We start from the raw sequence: 22,503 nt of genomic DNA on the forward strand, positions 1-22,503 counted from the left end.
TGATGTTGAAGCCTTGGCTCGAGCACTCTAAATTAACTCAGACTCTTTGATGCAGCAGTCCTACGGATCAAATTCCTGTGCGAATAACACATGATGTCAATGCGAAGCTTCGCGGCAGCGCTGCACAGACAAGCCCTTTCCAGCACTCTATAAAGGTGATTCACACTGAACCTTGAACCTGCCACACCAGAATATCAGGTAGAGCCGCATTTTGCAGGGAGTGTGCTCGCGCAACTGCTGTTTGTCCGAGACGCAACCGGCAGGTGTCGGATAGCCAGAGGAAGCTACATTTGCTTATTAGAGAAACAATGAACCGAAAGTTTAAATATTTATTTTCATGTCCCACTTTGCTCTAATCCCTTTTCATAATGACTTGGTTTCACACCAGCGTTTCTGGATTTGCCTTCACAGCTTGTTTCTTTTTGGTAAGCAACTTTGTCTCACTTTACCTCCCTGACGTTAGCTGCTGAATATGAAACTATAATTAGATTTGATCAGTTTCTTCACAAACATGTTATATTCTTTAAAGCATCTTTGACAGAACTGTTCATTTTAATAATATTACATTCAGTCATGAGTAAACACACTTGTGAAAGTGACTAAATAATAATAGGTTCACCTTACATTCACCTAAATGTGTTGGTATTCCTAAATCTAAACGTTTTCTATGACTTTAAAAAAGTTTTTTTGATGTAACTCTTAATTTGTTTTTACCTCATTACATGTTGGTTTACTGTCACTCTGTCCACAGTGTTATTTTACACTACAGAAAGCTGCTGTCAGAGCCCAGCTGAATGTCACTACCTTCCTAAAGTAATGCCGAAAGTAATTTTTTGTCAAAAGTGACTTCTTTTTTTGGTGCCTAAAACATATTTTGGAAATAAAGAGGTGGTGATTTTCTTGGCAAAATCAATTTTGGCTAAAAAATAACATAGGCCATTATTTTATCAAGATGATGACTAGTCGATATCTGATCAACTTAGTTTGCAGGATTAATTTGTCTAATTTTTGCTCAAAGTCTGTTTCCATCCTAGGTAAAGATGAATCAAAAGCTCTAAAACAGATGCATCTTTTATTACATCTGTATGAAAATACAATGCTGTTTTTGAGCACATATATTTGGTGAAGAAATAAAATCCTTCCTCCTGCAGGAGGAAGCTGGAATACCCAGAGAAACCAAGCATGTGTGATGAAAGATTGGTTTTGGACTATTTAATGATTTCTGTCAATTTGGCCATATTTTTTTTTATATTAATTTTTAAAAAAAGATGTAATGATGACCTATTTTGAGTTTACTGGTGGAGATTTCCAAATTCTCCTGGTGAGTTCACGATGCCATGACCTTTAATAATGTTTCCTGAGCCTTTAGAAGAGAGAGAAATATGTTTATGTTGGAAAGAACAGACTAAAACAGCTCTAAAAAAATTCTTAATCAAGAGTGATTAAGATTATATCAAAAGGTTGTCATGGAGACTTGGTCAACACAAGATGCCACTCTTTGCTTCAGTACTTCAGAGAGCCGCAAAGATTCAATTTGTTATAGTTATGCATCACAGACAATAGTCATTTATATTTCGCTGTTAATGGTTGCATTATTTATGCAACTTGTGTTGCTAAAATCAAACTCTTCTCAACATGCTGCAGTAAATTCTGAATTTATTTGAAGATTTTTTGTTGCAGATGCTTACCAAGGGAGCCAATTGATCTGTCCATGCCTATAACAGACTTAAACTGATATAAACTGTGACATGATACAAAGTTAAAGTTGTAGTTAAAAGTCTTCATAATGTTTATGTTCTTGTTCTTTATTTTGTTTGTGGACAGCTAGAGTAAGGAAGGAAAGTCGTAGCGAAACAGGCTGATCTTTAAAGTTGAAGAATATGTCTAGGGTTGAAACAATTAGTAGATTAATCGTGACTAATCGATAATTGACATAATAACAACAAATTTTGTAATTGACTGTTTAGGAAATATACAGACTAAAAGACAGGCCATTTTCTGAAAGAACAACATAGTTGGGAGTAATTGAGTCAAAACTGTGCAAAATGAATTTTGCATACAAGACAAAAACATAAACTGGCATAACTTCGCTTGGTTCAAATTATGTTTTAAAAATGATTTTCTGGAAAAATCTGTTAAGATTCTTCATCACACCTGCTCAGAAATGCTACGATGATGGAAATCCTCCTACATGTGGGAGAAAAAGTAGAAATCAAAACGCAAACCATGATCATGTCTTCTGGGACTGCTCAATTATAAAAGATTACTGGAAAGTGTCAGGGAGCGGTGTTTACCGGTGAGTGAAGACGCAGGCAGGACCCAGGATGTAGCGGTAAATGATGAATTTAATGATAAGGACTTCTCAAAAGGAACAACAGGGAGACAGCACGAGGAAACTGATAGCACGGAGAAGGTGACATCAACCAACAAGGAATAGACATTCAGTAGACAAACTATGACMAGCGATAGACAAGGACCCGACGAAGAATACAGACAACAGGGGAGACTAAATACACACGGGGCAATCACGGGAACGAGACACACCTGGGAGACAATCAACGGGGAAAGACGCAGAGACAGGACCMACAGGGAACAGAATCACACAGAAACTAGAAAATAAACACATAGAACCACGGATCATGACAGAAAGAGATAAATAGAGAATTACAAGGTAAGCAAACAGAACATTCCTTGAGAGATCAAACTTGCGTATTTTTTGGCATAATTCCTCAAGAAACTTCAAAAAGAAACATATCGGATGACTATTTTATTAAATGGCAAGTAAGAAAAACATTACAGGAAAATGGTTATCACAGGACAAACCAACCTTAGACAACTGGATCGACGTAACATTTAACATATAAAATGGAAAAAATAACAGCCTCTGTCAATCACAAGACTGAACAATTCTGTCAGTGGTGGCAGAGTTGGGTAGACTATGTAAAACTTACAAGATCTGATTTCATTTTTAGAGGCCAAACCTGATAAAATCTCCTCGATAATCCACTCTCCTATAACAGACATACTTCATAATTATTTAATACTATGATTTTCGTTGGTGTATTTGTTTTTTTTGTGGCTTGCCTTTTACATTTCTAACTTATTTTTTTATTTTGTTTCTTCTTCCACTCTCTCTTTTACTCCCTGCATGATTATCTTCTCAGGGAACTGAAATTGTATTTTTGTTTTGACTGTTCTAATGTAAAGGTCTACTTGTCCACCTTATTTCAAATACTGAAGTTAGTTTTGTGATGTAGAGGCCTAAGGTCATGTAAATGATACTTCCTTGAGAATCAATACAGATAAAATAAAATAAATTTCTTATTAAGCACCTTTTGCTATCCAAGTATTAATTGGTCAACTCAAAAACCAACAGGTAACTTTGTGGATGTTAAGTCAAGCAGAAAGGATCTTTTCACATCTTGATGAAGAAAGTATTTTTTCTGCTCCAGATGAATCCTTTGGTACAAATGATGATGCGCAAGCTAAAAAAAATGTTACTGCATTCTAGGCAATAAAGTGTTTAAATTCTTAGTGTATAAAAAAAGACTTAAGTGGTTAAATAAGGAGGAATGCGGCCATATTTTTATCCAATTAATCGATTGTCAGAATAATCGATTGCTGAAATAATCGTTAGATGGATCCAGAGCTTGTCAAATCTGTCACGTTGACTCAGAATAAAGCAACAGATGGTCCAGTATGTAATTTGTCTTCTTTGTTAAAGTGGAATAACTTAAAAACAGCTTTTTTTTTCTTTGTACAACACTGATTAATTTTTTTCCCCCTCACTTCACCAAGGCAGCTTCTGTGCTACGAGGCGTTTCGACCCACAGGGACGCCGCCGCACCTGACAGTTTCATAGGGTTCGACTCGGTCCCTGACAAAGTGGCAGATGGCTCAGTGGTCCGTGTGCGGTATCAGTGCTCCAGGCCGTGTCAGCTCGCGGTGGAAGTCGTGCTGTCAACATTAAGGAAGACGGATCTGGTGGTCTTCAGGAGAAAATGGATCAGCAGCACACCTCAAACGCTCCGGGTCCAGCAGGTGTTGCTCAGATTGCCTCCGTCCGTGTCCCATCACCACCGCCGCCGTTTCCACGGGAGCGCGGCAGACACCCAGAACGTGACACTTCAAGCTTGGTTGGATTATTTGACAAAAGGCAGTGAAATCGGCTCCGTGGCGGGAATTCATAAAGTGCAGCGGGTTGTGCGGCTCTCGCTGTGGCCGGGGACGGCCCCCGCTGGGTGCCCGTCATGGTCTGCTCAACTCGCGGCGTGGCTGACGTCCAACGACAGGATCCATCAGTGTCCATATGAGTCAGGTTGCACCCTTAATCACTCTGTGGTTTTCTCTCAATACGTTACCGGTACAATGGGGAAAGCAGGCACTGAGCACGTCAACATTGTTCTGAGCAGCAATGTTTTACAGTGAAGCTACTGATGATTGCAGCAGATGCCAACAGTTTTTATTATTACTTAGAAACTGAGGAGTACTCACCACTTTTACAAATTTAGAGCACACTTAGAAAGTCCAGAGATTACTTACTTATACTTATCTATCAACCCAGAACAGGGATTAGAACAAATTTAGAATCCAGAAAAACGACCTTAGCAAAGTCTACGTTGCAGACTCCTAATATTCCAACCCAGAAAAGGAATTAGACCAGAGGATACTTATTTATACTTATCTATCAACCCCGAACAGGAGTATCTAGTTTATTTACTTTGGATCAACATTATTAGACTATTTTTTAGACTCCTAATCTTCCAACCCAGAAATGGAAATAGACCAGAGGATACTCATCAACCCTGAACAGAAGCACCTAGTTTACATACTAGGTGCTCCTGTTTACATACAGGAGCACTAGGTGCTCCTGTATGTACTCCTAAACCTAGTGTTTAGGAGTACATACACTAGGTGCTCCTGTATGTAAACAGGAGCACCTAGTGTTTAGGAGCACTAGGTGCTCCTGTTTAGGGTTGGTTTGTTATTCTGTTTGCATTTCTTTTTAATTCCTGTAAAGCACTTTGTATTGCCTTGCTGCTGAAAATGTGCTATATAAATGAAATTACCTTTACCTAACAAATAATCCACTCATACCGAGATGTCTACACTGGACGTTTTTAGATCTGAGCACAAAGTAGCATTTTGAGGGCTTTTAACCTATTTCATGTTGTCAACAGGGTTTATTTAAATGATTTTACAGGCCTAGCAGCTATTAGGCTGGTAATCCAAGTGAAGACTGACTAAAAAATGGCAAGATTTAGCAAAGCAGGCATTTTCAATTAGGGTGAGGTTCATTTGGATAGTTTTTCCTTCAATAAATATTCTGCATTTAAAATTAAAATGTTGAAACATTTAAGTGTGACGAAACAAAAAGTAGAAGAAAATTAGCATTGGAACAAATGTTTGCTTTGGACCATGTGTTCCTAACTGAGTCTTTAAAATCCCGTGTTTCTGCACAGATGTGGTAGATCTGCTGAAGTTCCCCCTGGCCAGCACCGGAGAGCACTTCGGGGTGGTCCGCCGGTTCCGGCCTTTCATCAGCGGCACCCTGGAGAGAGTCCGTCTTCGTGCCGTAACCGAGCCCAGGTGGGCTTCGCTCAGCGACTCCTAATTTACCTCATTCTAGCCGACGCTTGTTCTGCTCCAGGTTCGCCCACACAGCGGGCAACACAACCTCCCCTCAGCACCGCATGCTGCTTCTGCACATACTGTGGCAAATGCTTCAAAAATAAATAAATAAAAGATAGAAAGCAAGCCTTTTTTACATTTTACGCGTCAAACACCATAAAGACGCTCGCTTCAGGTGGCGACGGTGTGTGTCTAACGCAGCGGTGTGTGTTGAGAGCAGCAGGTCGACTGCCACAGGTCAGTGGCTGTTTCTCTTTCAGCTTCTGTCAAAAAGCCCTCGCAGCTTTCACTTGTAATTCGCCATCTTTCTAAATGACTTCATGAGCTCCGCCAAGCCTCTTCACCCAAGCATATAAGCTTTTTATTTACGGTCAGTGCAAGAAAGCAAGGTCAGGCCTTTCTTTTTTTCTTTTTAGCAGACAAGCAGAGTGTTTTTAAATTCAACCCTCACGCCCGACTGGGTGAAGAAATGATTTGTCCAATCATGCCTTGTCGTTTGTTTTTTCCCAGCACTGCTTTCTCCGTGTGGATCTACCTGCTAAAATGGTGTCAGAAGAAGCACTGTGGGATCATCCATCATGTGGATGAGGAACATCTCTTTGACTCGGTGCTGATGCAGCTCTCAGAAACAGGTGGGTCACAGCGGCTTGTGTCGACACATCCCGCCATGGAGGATTTGGGCCCGGGCTGCCGGGAGACCATCGCGAGTGATGATGTGTGTTTTGCGCGACTCAGGAACAGACTGTGTTATGTATTAATAAAGAGCTTTGGATTTCCTCTGGCGAAATATATGACTGTCATATCTTCTGTGCAGGAGACATCATAATTCAGGCCCGCCTGACAACCGGGGAAGATGAAGCATTTCGAACCCACTTAATGTTGCCCCTGTGGAAATGGATTAGATTGGACTGTTACATACTGGACTCCAAGGTAAAAAAAAAAAAAAAAAAAGCAAGCACCAACATGCGGTTTTGGGTGGGCGGAAGAGGAATTGAAGCTGAAATTGAGCGAGCACAATCATCCGTTTCCTCCTGAGCCACGTCTGCTGGTCGGGCTCTTTGTTTCCTGCTGTAAGATCTTGAACGATGGTTTCTTTCCAACTGGGAGGTTCAAAGCAATTGTGGTCTGTGTTTTCAATTTGAAGTTGTCCACAGTTCAGTAGTTTTTCTTTTTTTTTTGCTTTCTTTTTGTTTTTTTGCTGAGCTTTTACCTTGTCATGTTGGACTTTCAGGTGCTGCTGAACGTAACTTGGGACGCCAAGAGCCACAGATTTGAATACGTGTAAGCAAAAAAAGTTTGTTTATGTAAATCAATGGGGAAAAGCACAAATTTTGCCCTTAAGTTTTGTCATGAGGTCACAAACACAGTGCGGTGCATAACTGTGAAGAAGATAAAATCTTTTATGGTCTGAAAAAGATCTCAAATTATTTCTGAAAAAATATGCCTAGCATCCCCCTTTAATCCGACACCCCTAACCAAGCCCCAAAGTCTTCCTCAACCACTAAATTAGTAAATTCCCATCTCAGAATCAATAAATTTAGTCTGTGAAGGCCTTAGAAAACATTACTGGGTTAACGGCATCATGGAGGAACACAGCACACAGATCAAGGGTTTAAAGACTTAAGCTGGGTTATGTAGTTAAAACAAACATCCAAACTTTGAACGTTATTAATCAATATGACAACACAATGCAGCCCCTACCAGCAGATGATCGTCCACCTGAACTGTTTCACACCTTAAGATGGTATCTATGGAGGAGCGCCAGAGACCTGCTGCTCAGGTGGAAGAATCTGTTGAAAGCATAACTAATAGTTTTTTCACTCCACTAGGGCTCAGACGATTAATTGTATTAATCGTGATGAATCAATTACTGAAATAATCGTTGAGTAAATTAGTAATCGATTAATCATTAACAGGCGTATACAGACTCAAATAGAGACAATCACACACTCCACATCAATTAAGCTAAAATTGTACAAAATAATATATAATTTGTATTTAAAACATCTTTATCTGAAAATGCTTTTTACCCAGAACGCATCGGGCAACTTAGTTTTGGCTTAACCCGGTTCAAATTCTGCAAAGAAAAAAAAAATGTTCATGTTGATGTTAGAAGTATTTTATTTTGCAGATGAATCCTTTGCTACAAATGACCAGGCGTTCCCTAAAGCAATGCTGTTATTGAATGTTAGACAGTAAAATTTAATTTGTTTATTTGCATTTTTAATGTGTTTCTGAAATAGTATAAAGAACGTAAAGAACGCTTAAATGAAACACACTACAGAATGTGCCATTTTTTTAACCCAAATTAAGCAATTCAATGTGAGAATAACTGATTAAGTAATCAACAACTAAAATAATTACTTATTAATCAATTACTAAATTATTCTCCTTAAATCAGGCCCTGATTGGACAGAAAGGAAGCCGTTGTTAAAATAAAGCAACATGGCGTCCTTTACTTTGCCCAGGTTAAGCCAAAGTTGAGCTTATTGAACTAAATTCAAAGAGCGATGTCTGGTGGAAAACCAACACTGCACCTAGGGAATGACTCAGGAGGCTTAAAACAAATACATGCCAGTTTTTCTAAAAAAGAAAAAAAAGAAAATCTTCCACTTCAGAATTTTACTTTTTGTTAAACAAAATTCCAGTAGGTAACATAAATATCCTCACCTTCCTATTGGCCTAAGTCATTATTTGTCACCAGTGATTTATCACAATAAATAAATATATATACATATAAAACCCTGTCCCTTTTACTTGCCTCTACTTGAGGTAAAAGAACAAATTGCTTTTGGCAAAAAATTAGTTTGCCCATTGTTTCAGGAAGGTGAGGGTGTGATTTCTTTAGCAAGGCGCTGAGGGAAAAATCTGTTTGGTATCTCATTATTTACACACAGCTTTAAATGCTTTTAAAAATCTTTCAGATTTAGGAACAGCATCCACTTCGACGACACAGACGGATACTTTGTGATTGGAGGAGGCAGGTACATGCCAGGCTTCGCCGGCTACTTTGGACCTTTCAAGTATTATCGTCTCGGAACCGACGAGGTGACATTTTCCACTCTGCAAATCACAAACGGGCGTTTGTTCCGTTCCTCGACTGTCCGTTCCTGTTTTAACTTCCACTGCTTTTCATGTTCCAGATAAGAAATCAACTTCACCCCATGTCGACAGCACAGGAGCTGGACAGGGCTCACATGGCGTGTCAGGAAACGAGAACGTTTGCAAAAGCTTTTCTGCACCAAGTAGCCGAGAGTCGCCGTCTGTCCCCGACCAACGAAGGTGAGACACTATTTTGACCCGTCCTGAAAACGTGACGTTGCAGCCAATCTACAGAGAAACACCTTGTGCGAGTCTGATTTTAAAGGTGCGAACACACCAAGTGCACAGCTACAGGGAACGTCTTCTTCTCCCCCCCCCCCCTTTATTTCAGCCGTCTGCTCCAACGACCTTCTGAGACGCTGGGGTCAGTTTGACAACAGAGAGCCGACGTGCACACAGACGTGGAGCGTGGAAACGCAGCAGATACACAACATGCTGTTTCGTGTCCTGCAGGGAGTGGAGGAGATTATCCAGAGAGGTGACAGAGATTTACATGCCAAGTAAAGACACGTTTTTATCCAGCTGTTCACGGCGTTAATCTGCTCCTGCAGAACATTTGAGTATGAAGAACATCAGAAGCATTTTGTTCGAGCTGACGGTTGGCGCCGTCTTCCTGGTGGAAGGGAAGCAGATAAAGATCCCGTCCGAATCGATGGTCCTGCTGCAGGCGTCCTCCTGTTTTGGGAATCACAGAGCGTCTCTGTTGTTGGCCACCATCTACCTGTCTGGCCTGGGTCACCCAGCCGATCGAGAAAAGGTCAAATCCAAGCCCTGCACACTGTGTTTTTCATTGGCATTTTATCTAATAGGACACACACAAAGTAGAGCTCTCAGGTGAAGTGGAAGGGAACGATGGGTCATTTTCAAAATGTTCTTAAATTTAAATTAAATTCTTAGATTTTCTTTTCAAACTGCCACATGTTTAATGCGTTTTCGCACTGCAAGGAACCGTACGGAACGGTACGGAACGGAACGGAACGGTTTCGACCGTGTTTGCATTAGAACCGGTTCCACCCGGCCCCTTGGAACCACAAGAGCTGTGGTTCCAATCTGGCCGGCCAAGCGGTTCTGCTTAGAACCAGCAGCTGATTGGCCGCTGGTTGTTATGGAGTCAGACGTTGATTTTCCGTTGACAGCTGGCTCTCACTAAACTGTATTTTATTTTGTAAAGAGTGCTCTTTTCAATATTTTTATTATTAGTTTTAATTAGCAATGGATTCGTYTCAATATAGTGCAATCACCTGGTCTAATGATGAGGTAATTTTTTTCCTCCGCTTACTCGCTGATGAATGAGTACAGAATGAGCTAGATCGGAGGAAAGAGAAAGTTTTCCGCCGCTTTTCTGAGGAAAAGGCTTCGGCCGCTACATCGAAACCATTGTTTAGTTTCAAAAATAATGATATCAGGTACAGCTTCGATGGCGCCCTCGGTGTATATGCAAACACAACAGGGCTGGAACCGTTCCGTTCCTTGCAGTGCGAAAACGGCTTTAGATTCAGGTCTCGACTTAGACTAGGCCATTATGAGATATAAGGCTTTGATCTTCTAGACCATTACGAGTCCGTCTGCATGTTTACAATACAGGTTCTTCTTTAAGTTGAAGCTCTACCCCAATGTCGGTTCATCCTTTACAAGAACTGCTAGAAATTCATTTCACCCTGGTCAAACTGACTCAGCTCATGTTCACTGTGATTCAGGTGATTTCAGATAAACTCTATGTTGGGGCTGTAGTTGCCACTATCTTGTATTAACTTGTAATGTGAACTTTTCAGTGATATTGTAGGTTTTCTCTATGGTCTCTTGGTTCTCTGTTTTTCTCTCTCTTGCTTTCTACAGGTGTAAAAGCAGACTTCTCAGGTGTTTTCTTGTAATTCTCTCTATCTTTCTTTGTTTCCTCCACTCTTACTTCTTCTCACCTTGGAACTCGGACAGCAATTATTGCCCGGTGGCTGGACGATGTTTGTCTTCGCCACTGGCTCACTTCTGCTGCCAAGTCGTATGATGCTAAAAAAGTTTGGCATTACAACATAAGAGATTTTCTTTTTGTTCGTTTCCGTCATGACATAGGTAATTCATAATGGTTTTTAAAAGTCTTAAATTTGAGTTCTGTTGAACTTTCTCCATGATCTTGGTCTTAACGATTCTGTCTACCAAGTAATGTTTTGTCTGTTAACTTGATTTCATTTAGGTATATGAGAAAGAAGGGAGCTAAATATTTTTGCAAAAAGGAAAAAAAAAGTAAAACACCATGTGTCATTTTTCTTCCATTGTACAGTCAAGCTCTACTTTGTGTTACTCTGCTGAAGTAAATCCCAATAAAGTTTTGTACTCAACAAAACGCGAATCGAGTTCAAGGGCTATGAATACTTTAGCTTGAACTTTCTATATTACACTTACTTGTGAAAGAGTGGATTTTACACCTAATGTTCGATCTGTTTCAGGGTCACGCCTACAGTTTGATTGGTGCAGCTGGTGACGACCGTTTCGCCCTGATGCACGCGGGGTTCAAGCACGCACACGGACTCGATGGTTTTCCTCAAGACTTGGACGTGGCTTACGGCTACTACTCCAACGTCGGCTCGCAGAGCAGCACCGACAGATCGCGAATGCATGAACATAAGGTAACACTCACTGTGACTTTTGTTAAATCGTTAGCATTATGAGAACCTGACGAAATGACAAAAGCTGAAACATTTTAGTTAACGGAAAAAAGTCAAAATGGTGATTGCTGAGGAAAAACTATAACTGGAATTATGTTGTGTGTTTATTAAACTAACTAAAATATACTGAAATATGTAATATCCTTTGTTCTTGTGTTTATGAATCTATTCATTAGCCTTTTAAACAATTTACATCAGCTACTTCTCCTTGCAGTGCTAATGCTGGTCCGCAAAATGGCTACAGCAAAAGTCGAGATAAAATTCCAGTCAGTTGGTTGTTTAACAATAATTGAATACATTTTTTGAAAACTGTATCTTCTGTTGATCAATCATTACCCAGTCGATGTATGCATAGTCATAATACAATACTTTGACCTTTTTGAATTTTGCTCCTAAAAATTAACCACCGCAGGAAAAAACTAACTACTATAACTAATAAGAACAAAACAATATTTAACTAATGGGAACTAATAAAAACTAGCAACGCCACTCTAAAAATGAATTAAAACTCACAACAGAACAAAACTAAACTCGAATGAAAAACCCAAAACCATCATAACCCGTGGTCGTTACTAGAAATGATCTACGGTTTCATCATTTTGCTATTTAGGCCGAGCAGTCCGGCATGTTTGGGTCAGCACAGCCTTTTCTCTGCGTATTGCTGTTGTTTCTTTTTCAGAAAGAAGATGAAATTGATTTTGCTGTCAGTCTGTCGGCTCTTTCTAAAACCAGACCCGGCAGCCGGTCCGTTTCACTCTAATTGAAGAAAACCACAACTTAAAGTGACACCCCGTAAGAAATTGCGATTGCCATTCGGTTCGACGCCTAATGAGCAAAGCAGATGTGATTAACACAGTTTAAATTTTACCTAAGCTTCCCGTCTCTCGTTCAAACTGATCTGAGCATCGATCTGCTTCTCATCTCTTGGTTAGAACGAGAATCCAAAAGCGATAATAGGGAGTTTTTACTTTCCCGGCAGATAAAACGTGCGTCACACATGGCGGCGGGTTTCTAAAACGCACCGACTCTAAAAATATGATTAATTGCATGTTTGTTTGTCCAGCCAGCTGGACTGAGAGGAGGCTACAGGAGAAGGGAGAATGGATGAGCTCTAAATCTTCATTTAGAAATCAAGCCGTCTTGATGAATGCCAAAGAGCACTCAGAAGATAAGAGGCCCCGCTACGAGAGAAAAGCCTGCTTCCTTCTGATTTCCTGTTTATTCTATCAGTGTTTCAATAAGCTCCATCTAATGAAGAGAGGTGTATGAAAACACCAGAGAGACCCGTCTGTCTGCTTCAGCCTGAACGGGGAATCGATGCAGCACGAAAACAGTAATGATGACCAAAAAAAAAGAGGTATTTAAAAGTTTGACCCAAAGGACAAAATTAGATCAAAGTGCAACAGTCATCTATTGTTTAGAAACGTTTTCAACAACTCACTAAAATGCAGAGATGTGTTTTTAAAAAGGGATGTCAGTCGGAGCTCAACTCTGTACCGATGTTTGTTGTGACTGCAGAGCTGTCAGTCAAGTCGGATCAAACCACACCCACGCTGTCCTCATTATTCAGAGGAGAGATATTTTTGTGCTCGAAACTAATTGTGGAATAAATCATGAATATTCAAAGCAACTAAAAACACATCTGGGTCTCTGTTTAGCTCTGCACTTCCCCCAAACTCCTCGGCTTGTGGTTTAGTTCGCACGTTTTTAAATCGGCTTGTTCTGATGTTGCTGCTCTTTCAGCTCGAGTCGAGATTGATTGTGTGGCGCGTTTCAGCGACATGGGAGTTCAAAGTGCTTCACACCATAAAAACATCATAAAGTCGCCAATTATGAAACAAGCAATGAACATTAAATGTTATGTCATCAAGCAAATACATCAAACATGTTGGCCAATGGTTTCAGTAACTACAAATCAAAGGCAACTCTAAACAGATGGGTGTTTTCTCAGTTTTGCTGTTTTCTGGAAGTTTGTTCCAGATTTGTGATGCATAGTAATTTAATGCTGCATCTTCACATTTGGTATAAAAGGAAATCAGAATCTTAGATTAAACTCATCGGGGATTTCAAATACTCTTTGTTGAGGGATGAATGATTAGACAACAGATTCAACCATTTCTTAAAACTAGAATTAGAATTAGTCGCAAAAAGTATACGTTATTTTCATCATTCAACCTTAAAAAAAGGAAAAGTTGAACTGCTTCGGAAAAAACCTAAAATCTATACGATGTACATCTTGATATTGAACGTCCAACCAGGTGTGTATCTCAGTAGCTGGTAGACAAATGAACACTGCGGTTGATTCACACTGATTGGATATTAAATTTGCCTAATTAATGATAATGATGCAATCAGCGAGGGAGATGTGTCATATCTAATGGCTGTGAGTGTTTACAGGGGAAGTTTGATTATTAACAAAAACCCACTTTGTGCTTTAACAAGTTTAACCACCGTAATCACCGTGTTTCTCTTCCCTACAGCAATACACACCTCACTTTATCTATTTAGGCAACGAAGACGATCTGAACTCCCTGACGGACGAGTCCAGCGACGTCTTTCAGTATCTACAGTACCAAGCGGAAAGGGGAGACCTGGAGTCTCAGGTATGTCGGCTGCATATCCACCCCAACCAAAAGTCCAAATTCACGGCATTTATTAGTCAAATAAGTTCTGTGTGGTTGTCTGGTGGAAAGGTGCATGAAAAGCATGGGAGTGTAGCGTCTCCTCTGTGGTCAGCGGTGGAGTCTGCATCCAGAACAGACTAATAAAAACTCTATTAACTTTAGAGACGTCTGGGAACGATGCTTTACTGGGGACAAAACGGAGTCTCCAAAGACATCGCCAGCGCCGTGAAGTGGTTTGAGAGGAGTGCCATGCAAATGAAGGATCCCGAGGCGGTCTACGACTACTCCATCCTGCTAATGAAGGTCGTGCAAAATCATAAGGACCTTATTTTACGACTGAATTGAACACAGTACTGTTTGAGTGCATGCGTGTGTGTGTGGGTTTGCGTTTCTGTGCGCGCGCCACCTCTATTTTGACACTTATTGATTTGCTGATTGATGTTGATTCCTTCAGGGCCAGGGAGTGAAGAGAAACTACACTCAAGGTTTTCAGCTGCTGAAGAAAGCGGCTGCGATGGTGAGGGAACAGCAATCAATCGGTGTGTTTACTCCATATAGGAGCTCACTGTGAAAACCACTGTCTGCTTCCCCCACCCCCACGCTTCAGGGCTCAATTAATGCCCTGAACGGCTTAGGCTGGTACCATGGGATTGTGCTGAAGGACCACAGAAATGCGGCAAAATACTTTGAACAAGCTGCCCTGAATGGGAGCGATGATGGGATGTTCAACCTGGGAATTTATCATCTCACCGGGGAAAACCCAGACAAGCCGTGGAAGAACGAGGTTTTTTGTTTTTTTTCCTTTTTGATTTTCAGACCCTTACAATCGGTTCCGCAGCTCAGATGCAATCGTTTGTTTCTTTCTAATCCGTGCCTTTGCCTCCATCCACAGACCGCCGCGTTCAAGCAGTTCCTGAACGCCTCCCGCTTCGGCCACGCGGCTGCGTCGGTGGAGGTGGCGTGGTACCTTTCGACGGGAAGCCTGCGGGGGGTTTCTCGGGACGTGGAGAGGGCCGTGACGTAAGGGGCTTTTCATTAGCTTGGTGTAGGAAGCGTCGTTACGGGCTGTTGCACCGTAGCCTGCAGCTCGGTGCCATCCAATTTCAGTGACGGTGGCTAATTCAAGGTCAGAAAGCAGCATTTGCATATCTAAAAATATGAGCTGTTGCCACTGCATTGTTGTCTGGCACAGAGAGGTTCTGTTTAACCAAACTCCAGTGAGCGTACAAAGAGCAGGTTTGCTGCTGCTGCTGCTTTTTGAACTGATCTACTCCCTGAGCCTTTCACATTTTATATTACAATCACAAATAACATAATTCATAGGCGATATACCAACACAAATGATCATATAATGGTGAAGTAGAAGTAAAAAAACAACAACTTTTTATTAGCCATTAAAATCTGAGAATTGGGACGTTTCAGTATTTAGCCTGGTGTCATCGGAAAGACCTAAATAAAGAAGTGTAGTAACTGGTGCATCAGAGGTCACCTAATAGATATCAAAAGTAGTTTGACTGAATTACCTGTACTTCTCAGTGTATACAAGTACATCATTCAAAAATGTTATATTTTGCTCACTAATTTACATTTAATAAACGTAGGCTGCAGCACTTCAAGCGTTTACTTATTGGAAATTTGATGAAAACTCAAAGTTCAGTGTCTCTATATATGGTAACATTGTGAAAAAGCTAAATATTAGAAACTTACGATGTCACACCGTCAACAGCTAAACACCTGCAAAGGTTTCCTGAGCCTTTAAACGGTCTCTCACTCTGAGTCAGTAGGCTAGTTGCTCAGAGTTCTGCATCCAAGCATATTTATAGAAAACTGAGTATGAGAAAAACGGTTGGTACAGGAAATGGTGCACCGAAAACGAAGATCGTCCAGCAAAATCCATTCAGGTTGAGGCTGGAGTCGGCACACAGACGAGACAGGGAAACCCATGCTTCACAATAAAGTATGGTGGTGGCAGCATCATGGATTGGTCCAAACTCATCTTCTGCCCTCACGAAAACAAACACAAAGCCAGAACTACGATAGGCAAGTTAATGCTTGGTTCTAAAACCAAAAGAAAATCTTTTCATAGACACTCCCATTGCAATCTGACTGAAGTGTCAAGATTTTCTAAATGAATCCGGCATTTCATTTGGTGTTTAGCAAAAAAAAATACACAAGACAAATATTGTTTCCCACCAGCCTGTGACGGTGCAAGCAGCTATTTTGCAAAGAGGAATTGTCAATAATTTTCAGTCTCTAGAAGGGGAACGCTGTTAGAGACATTACCCCCGGAAGAATTGCTGTTGTGATTGGAGCGAAAGCTGGTTATACAAAAATATACAAAAATATTGACTGGAGGGGGATGAAATTATATTTATACGACATTTTGTTGAAAAGAAAAGAACAAAAAAAATTGAAAAGCGAGCACTCTTTTTCCTCCCGCTTCACAATCGTCCGCTACGCTGTGTTGGTCCGTCACATGCGATCTCAGCAAAAAACATTCAAATCCTTGTTGCTGAGTTCTAAATCATATTTTTCATACAACTCATCACACAGATTACTGCAAAATGTCTGCAAACAGAACGGCCACCTTGGATTCATGATGAGGGAGGCTCTTCAGGCCCACCTCCAGGGAGCCTGGTAGGAAAAAAAAATGTCACTTTTATTTCTCTTGTGTTGATGCAATCCTTTCCCTCTGATCTGAGCTCTTTGTCTCCCGCCTTTGCGCTGTGCGGCGCCGCCAACAGGGAGGAAGCGCTTGTGAAGTACATCCTGGCCGCCGAAACCGGCCTGGCTTTAGCCCAGAGTAACGCTGCTCACCTGTGTGAGGTGCACACACACACACACACACACACTAATTCCTGTTCCCCCCGCCTCCTCCGATGCTCCAGCCGCCGCCTTTTTAATCCCACTCTGGTTCAGTTCCGCATTTAATGCATCATAATTGGAGTTGTGATTGTAGCTAATGGACAAATCGCTCACAATTCCAGTCACACGCTAAATGAAGAGAACTATCCCAGAGGGAAATTATTAACGGTTGATAACACGCCCTCGTTATTGCTCTGCTCTCTCCCGACCAAAAAGGAGCTGGGCGTCGGTTATGACTGTCGGTGGAGATATCGCAACCACTCTATATTAAACTCTGATCCTCATCCATCCAGTGAGTTCATCTCGTTTCGTTTTGCTCCAACCTCTCCGTCTCTTTTTCTGCCAGTCTGGTCACTGAACAAGCAAATATGTGTCTTTTTTTTTTTTATATAGCCCTGCTGGAAATAGGAGACTACTACTACTATTCCTCCGCCGGCACACGGGGGAACTCATTATCCTTGGCTGAGCAGGCCGTATCAATGTATAGCAGAGCAGCTCTGGCGGGCAGCCCTCAGGTGACAGATTTACTTGAGCTGTAATCTCATCACCCTATGATAAACTTAATTAAACTTTCACAGGCTTGAGGCCCGGCGCAATAAAAACAACAAACGGCGCTACATGCCGTTATTATTTGGAGACGTTCTGAGTGAATAAGGCATCAGCCGACTGTTATCTTTCTGTTTTTCCACACTGGCTTGCAGGGAATGTTCAATTTAGCCATTTTGGCTCAAAAGGGGCACGTCCTTCCACGGAGCGTCCTTGACTTCTTCAATGCGTCACGTGGCGACGGAGTGGAGGCCGTGATGGAGAAGATTTTAAACAGGTAATGGAAGTGTCTGCTCTTATCTGATACGACGGCGTGGTAAGGCCACTGTAGAGAAGGGGGGGGAAAGAGGTACATTTCAGCCAAAACAATTCTGAAATGCTGAGATTAGTCACTGAAATTTTCTGGAAAAAAAATAGAAATGTCCCGTGGTTCAAAAATCAAAAATTTTCTGGGAAAAAAACCCCCAAATGTATAAATTTCTGATTTTAAAAGTAGAAAAATTGTGACTTTTTGAAATTTCAAAATTCAAAAATGTTTAAACTTTTGAAATTGAGAAATTTACAAAAATATTTTCAAAATATTTTCAAAATATTTTTTGATATTAATCTAAAATTTTTAATATTTAAAATAAACAAGTTTGATTTTTTTTTCTGGGATATTTGTAGACTTTTGGAACTACGAAATTTCTAAGCTTTTCCTAGAAAATTTCTGAATTTTAATAAAAAAAAAGAGTTTGGAACATTTTCAAAAATGTTCAAAATGTTTGAGTTTTTTTCCCAGCAGATATTCAACTTTTGAAGCTCAGAAGTTTCTTGTTTTCTTTTTAAAAAAAAAAAAAAATCTGAAACTAGTCTCAAAATGTCTGCGTTTTTACACATTTAGGAATTTCATCTAAGAAATTTCAAAAATTCAAAATTTGAGCTAGTTCTCGCAAATATTTGACTTTTGAAGCTCAGAAAATGTTCATGCTTTTATCCATTTTATCTAGCAAATTTTCAACTTCAATCTCAGAAATGTTTTTTTTTTTTCTAGAAACTTTCTGAACTCAATCTCAAAATTTCGGGGGTTTTTTTGCGTAATCAATCAAATTTTATTTGCATAGCACATTTCAGTAGCAAGGCATTACAAGGTGCTTTACATAATTAAAGAAAAAATAAAAACAGCATGTGACATTGAATAAACAGTAAGAAAGAGAAAGAAATTTTGAAAAAAAAAAAGATTAAAGATAAAAACACACTTTTGTTATGGAATTTAAGCGCCTGTCGTCGCCGGACTCCACCGTCCATTTTACACGGGTATTATCCAGGCCCCGTCGCCTAACAGGACAAGGTCTCCAACCTTGCAGCACCAGGCTCCGTCCACCTGTCACGCGAATTTTTTGCGCTAGGACTTCGCCGTCCTACACGGATTTTTGTGCACTATTTTTACCTGTTAAGAGTCTAGAATTTGATCTACTAGAATTTGATCTAAATTAAATCTACTCCATTTTTTCTTTTCCATCTACAGTGGCCTTAATGTGCCGTGGTAGGTCTGTGCTACATGATGATGTAACACGGCTCGCACTGTTTTGTCTCGTTGCTCAGATGTGCGGAGATTGAGGATGATGAGGCCGTTACGCCCTGTTCTGCAGCTCTGCTCGGACTCCAGATGGGAAGAGCCTGGAGGAGCGTGACTCAGAGCCGAGCACAGCTCCTTTTGGTGAGCATGAGACAGCCGTCCCATACTGTGTGCAGCAAGAATAGAAAAGTAGCACACCTCAAGCTTTTGTCCTACTGTATCTCAGAATAATTCAGGTTTTAATTATAGCCAGGTTGTTTTTTTTTTCTTCATCCACATTTTCTTACTTACACTATTGTTTATTATTGGGATTTGTGTGGCAGACTAACGTAGAATAAAACATTGTTGTGAAGTGAAAAGGAAATGTTGTATGGTTTTCAAATCAAAGTCTGAAAACTGCGGCGTACATTTTTGTTTAGCCGTCTTTGTTCTGATACATCAAATTAAAACAATGTGCAGCCAACGGCCTTCTGAAGCCGCTTAATTAGTAAAGATTGTTTTTCTGACTGAATTACATCTTATATAGAAATACAACTTGTTTCATTTCTTTTCTTGTATAGTAATCACAATTACTGTCCGAGTGCCAAGAGAAGCCCAACACTTTCACTTCCACAAATACTCCACTTGATATGTACATCCTGTTCGTTCACCAAGACCTTTAGAGAAGCTAGCTAGCTAGCTAGCTTGATAGACAGATAGCTACGTAGCTAGCAAGATAGCCAGCTTGGTAGCTAGTCAGACAGCCAGCTAGCTAGTCAGCCCAACTAAGAAAAAGAACAAAATAAATAACAGCCAAACACACTCATATCTACAATGTAGAAGCTACATAATCAAAATGTAATAACAGAAACCTGTACCAGTGTCTCCACAGCTGTGAATGGTATCGTGTAAACAATTTATCATGGTTTACTAAGGCCATGAGAAATTTATTTTCAGATTCATTTAAACTGCATATGAACTTATACATCAGATTTCTAAGCACAGCCTGCATGTTGGTCTTTTCAGAAGTACTCTCAGTGCATCGCTGTAGGCGACAAGAAGTCTTCTCTGACTTTTTATATTACCACGAGCCATCTGGGAGATGCAGCAAACATGTAAAAAGAAGGAGTTCTGGTCAGATTAAACCACGGTTCTTATCTTTAGCCTACATGCTATGTTTGTGTAACAACCTAACATTGTGTGTCACCTTGAGGGAGAAAAGGTGCACAGGGAGGCTTGAGACTGCAAAAACCTGCAAAGTCTTCCACCTTCCCTACACTGGAAATGTTTAGATCAAACTACATCCATCTGCAGCAAGACTTGAAAATTGCTTTTCACAGACACGCTCCATCCAATCTGTCTGAGCTTGAGCTATCTGGGAAAAAATAATGAGCAACAAAAATAACGTGTCATTTTCTTTTCCCTACACAATGACGGGCCGCTTTGCATTGGTCCAGTAAGATGGTTTGGACTTTCATTTCTAGAGCAAGGTGGAGAATTTGGAGGGGTCTGAAATCTTCACTGTAAATTGGACATTAAATTCATTACAGATTTTTTTTCCCACCGTAAAAACACAAAATTTTACCAAGTAATCTTGGTCTAGTTTCTAGTGCAAATATCGTAGCGCCCTTGAAATGAGACAAAACTAACCTAGAAAGAGTTAATTTGTTACAAGTAATTGCATTAAGCTTGTCAAACTTTGTTTGTTCAACACAAAAATTTAATCGCAATATATTTTCTTGGAAAAACTTAATTTGATTACTTTTAACAAATAATTTTTTAAAAGTTGGATCACCTGTTCTCTTTTTTCAGTGCAGCTTTTCAGCAAGATATTAGCTTGTTTTAAATCGATAATTCCTTTACATTGATGAAAAATGTACTCGTTTCATTGGCAGACTGTTTCACTTATAATAAGACATTTTTCCTCCAAGTGAAATAATCTGACAATGGAACCAGTACTTTTTCATCAACATTAAGGAATTATTGGCTTAAAACAAGCACATCTTGTTGAAAGGTTACTTAACACTAGTCAGTCAAATCAATCAGCACTATTTTTACCACTAGGTAGATTCAATTACAGTTACAGAAAACTTTGAGCACAATAAATATAAAATGATTCAAAGTTGCTAGGTGCTCAATACTTTAAAATGTTAAAAAAACATGAAAACAGTGAAACAAAAAACTCAAGCACTTTATCCTCATTAGGACAAGATTAAAATAAATAAGTATATAAAATTATATTAAAAATATGCTAAAGTGAACTTTGGAAGCTTACGGCAACAGAAACAAAACCGCTTTTGTGGACACTAGATAGAAAATACTTGGTAAGATTTAGTGTTTTTGCAGTGTTGTGCGAGATAAAACACGGCGCATTTTAATGACTAATCTGTCTTTTCCACAGGCGTACGCCGCCATTGTCTCCATGTTTGTCTTCGTAGTCGTCGTGTCATTGCAGGGCTGTCTGGGTAAGTTGCCGTTTGCTCACTGGTGCAGCCACTTGCTAACAGTAGCCACAAGATGGCAGAGTTTCCCACCTATTAATTCACTATGTCTTCTTTTTCCTTTTCCTTCTTTTTTTTGTTAATGTCATGTTTGTCGTGTCTTTTACCTGTGTACGTGTGCGCGCTGCAGAGCGGAGCGGCAGGGCATCTGCTCCTCGGAGGAGGACGCCGTCTGTCAGCCAAGCGGACCGGGCAGACGACCCGGGGAGAGCCGCGGGGAATTCATGGCTGACCGTAAACGAGCGATGGCGGCTGAGCCAGGCCGGCGATCTGGCCGTGACTCTATCGGGCGCGTGCCTCACCGCTTTCTGGACCACGCTGCTCTACCATCTCCTACGACAGACCATTCCCAGCACAGCGACTCAATAACCTCAGCAAAGAAAAAGAAAGAAAAAATAAAAATGCTTTTTTTTTTTTCGGAAAACTGTTCATGTGTGACTCATTTTTAATAACAGATAATAATAAAGATACGAGTCATGATGAAAGAGAGCAGCTTTTATCTGATGGCCGATAATGTCTCCTCAGTAGCAGTATCAACTGTTTTATGTTTATGGAAAATAAACCACTTATCACAGAGTTCAGTCAAGTGTCCCTGGGTTCATGTTGCTGCTTGTATTTTTTATGGTGTGAATGCTTGGCAGGAGTTTGAACCTTCTGTTGTACGGCATGCAAGTCAGAAACAGATATAAAGTCAATAGTTGTGCATTAAAAAAAAAAAAAAGATTCAACCTTAGAGATGATAATGTGGGGAGATGTTTTACCAGCTTCGTTCTAATGAGTCACCTATTAAGGCTTGTCCCTTGGTCCTATCAGTGATGATAAACGCTGCTCAGGAGGAGACAAGGAAATGCGGCGAAAGAATGTGGGGCACAAATACCTGATGTTTGGTCTGAAACCCCAACGCTGGAATTTCCCATTTTTCTTTATTGACCCAGTCTCTGTGCAGGTGCTTTGGGTCAATAAGATAAGGAGATACCAGCTGTACTCATCGGTAATAAGTGGCTGGAAATGAAGGTAACTATAGCAACAGGTGATTT

General features: G+C 40.4%; 1 protein-coding gene across 2 annotated transcripts; it reads left to right on the plus strand.

Annotated features, from left to right (window-relative positions):
* Positions 1-170: 170 nt before the first annotated feature.
* On the plus strand, positions 171-22,047 carry LOC103463872 (protein sel-1 homolog 3). 2 transcript variants are annotated; one of them, XM_008407539.2, is made up of 24 exons: positions 171-425; positions 3,803-4,318; positions 5,463-5,589; positions 6,142-6,263; positions 6,446-6,561; positions 6,863-6,912; positions 8,556-8,679; positions 8,775-8,913; positions 9,065-9,211; positions 9,285-9,490; positions 11,175-11,354; positions 13,874-13,996; positions 14,180-14,320; positions 14,472-14,534; positions 14,625-14,801; positions 14,910-15,037; positions 16,571-16,654; positions 16,762-16,843; positions 17,099-17,174; positions 17,276-17,397; positions 17,584-17,705; positions 19,013-19,127; positions 21,367-21,430; positions 21,597-22,047. In XM_008407539.2, the coding sequence occupies exons 1-24, from the start codon at positions 338-340 to the stop codon at positions 21,833-21,835; spliced, it is 3,351 nt and encodes a 1,116-aa protein (XP_008405761.1). In that variant the 5' UTR covers positions 171-337; the 3' UTR covers positions 21,836-22,047. The 2 variants fall into 2 exon arrangements, with proteins under 2 accessions (XP_008405761.1, XP_008405762.1); XM_008407540.2 differs by having other exon boundaries at positions 172-425; positions 3,799-4,318.
* The last annotated feature ends 456 nt before the right edge of the window (positions 22,048-22,503 follow it).

This window comes from Poecilia reticulata, linkage group LG4 (genome assembly GCF_000633615.1).
Source record: "Poecilia reticulata strain Guanapo linkage group LG4, Guppy_female_1.0+MT, whole genome shotgun sequence".
NCBI lineage: Eukaryota > Metazoa > Chordata > Actinopteri > Cyprinodontiformes > Poeciliidae > Poecilia > Poecilia reticulata.

Excerpts from the sequence above, each read along its gene's own strand:
- LOC103463872 (XM_008407539.2), top strand. The coding sequence starts at position 338 with ATGTCCCACTTTGCTCTAATCCCTTTTCATAATGACTTGGTTTCACAC. Across the intron at positions 8,680-8,774 it reads ATCGTCTCGGAACCGACGAG|ATAAGAAATCAACTTCACCC; the intron begins GTGACATTTTCC and ends TTCATGTTCCAG. Across the intron at positions 15,038-16,570 it reads GACGTGGAGAGGGCCGTGAC|ATTACTGCAAAATGTCTGCA; the intron begins GTAAGGGGCTTT and ends CTCATCACACAG.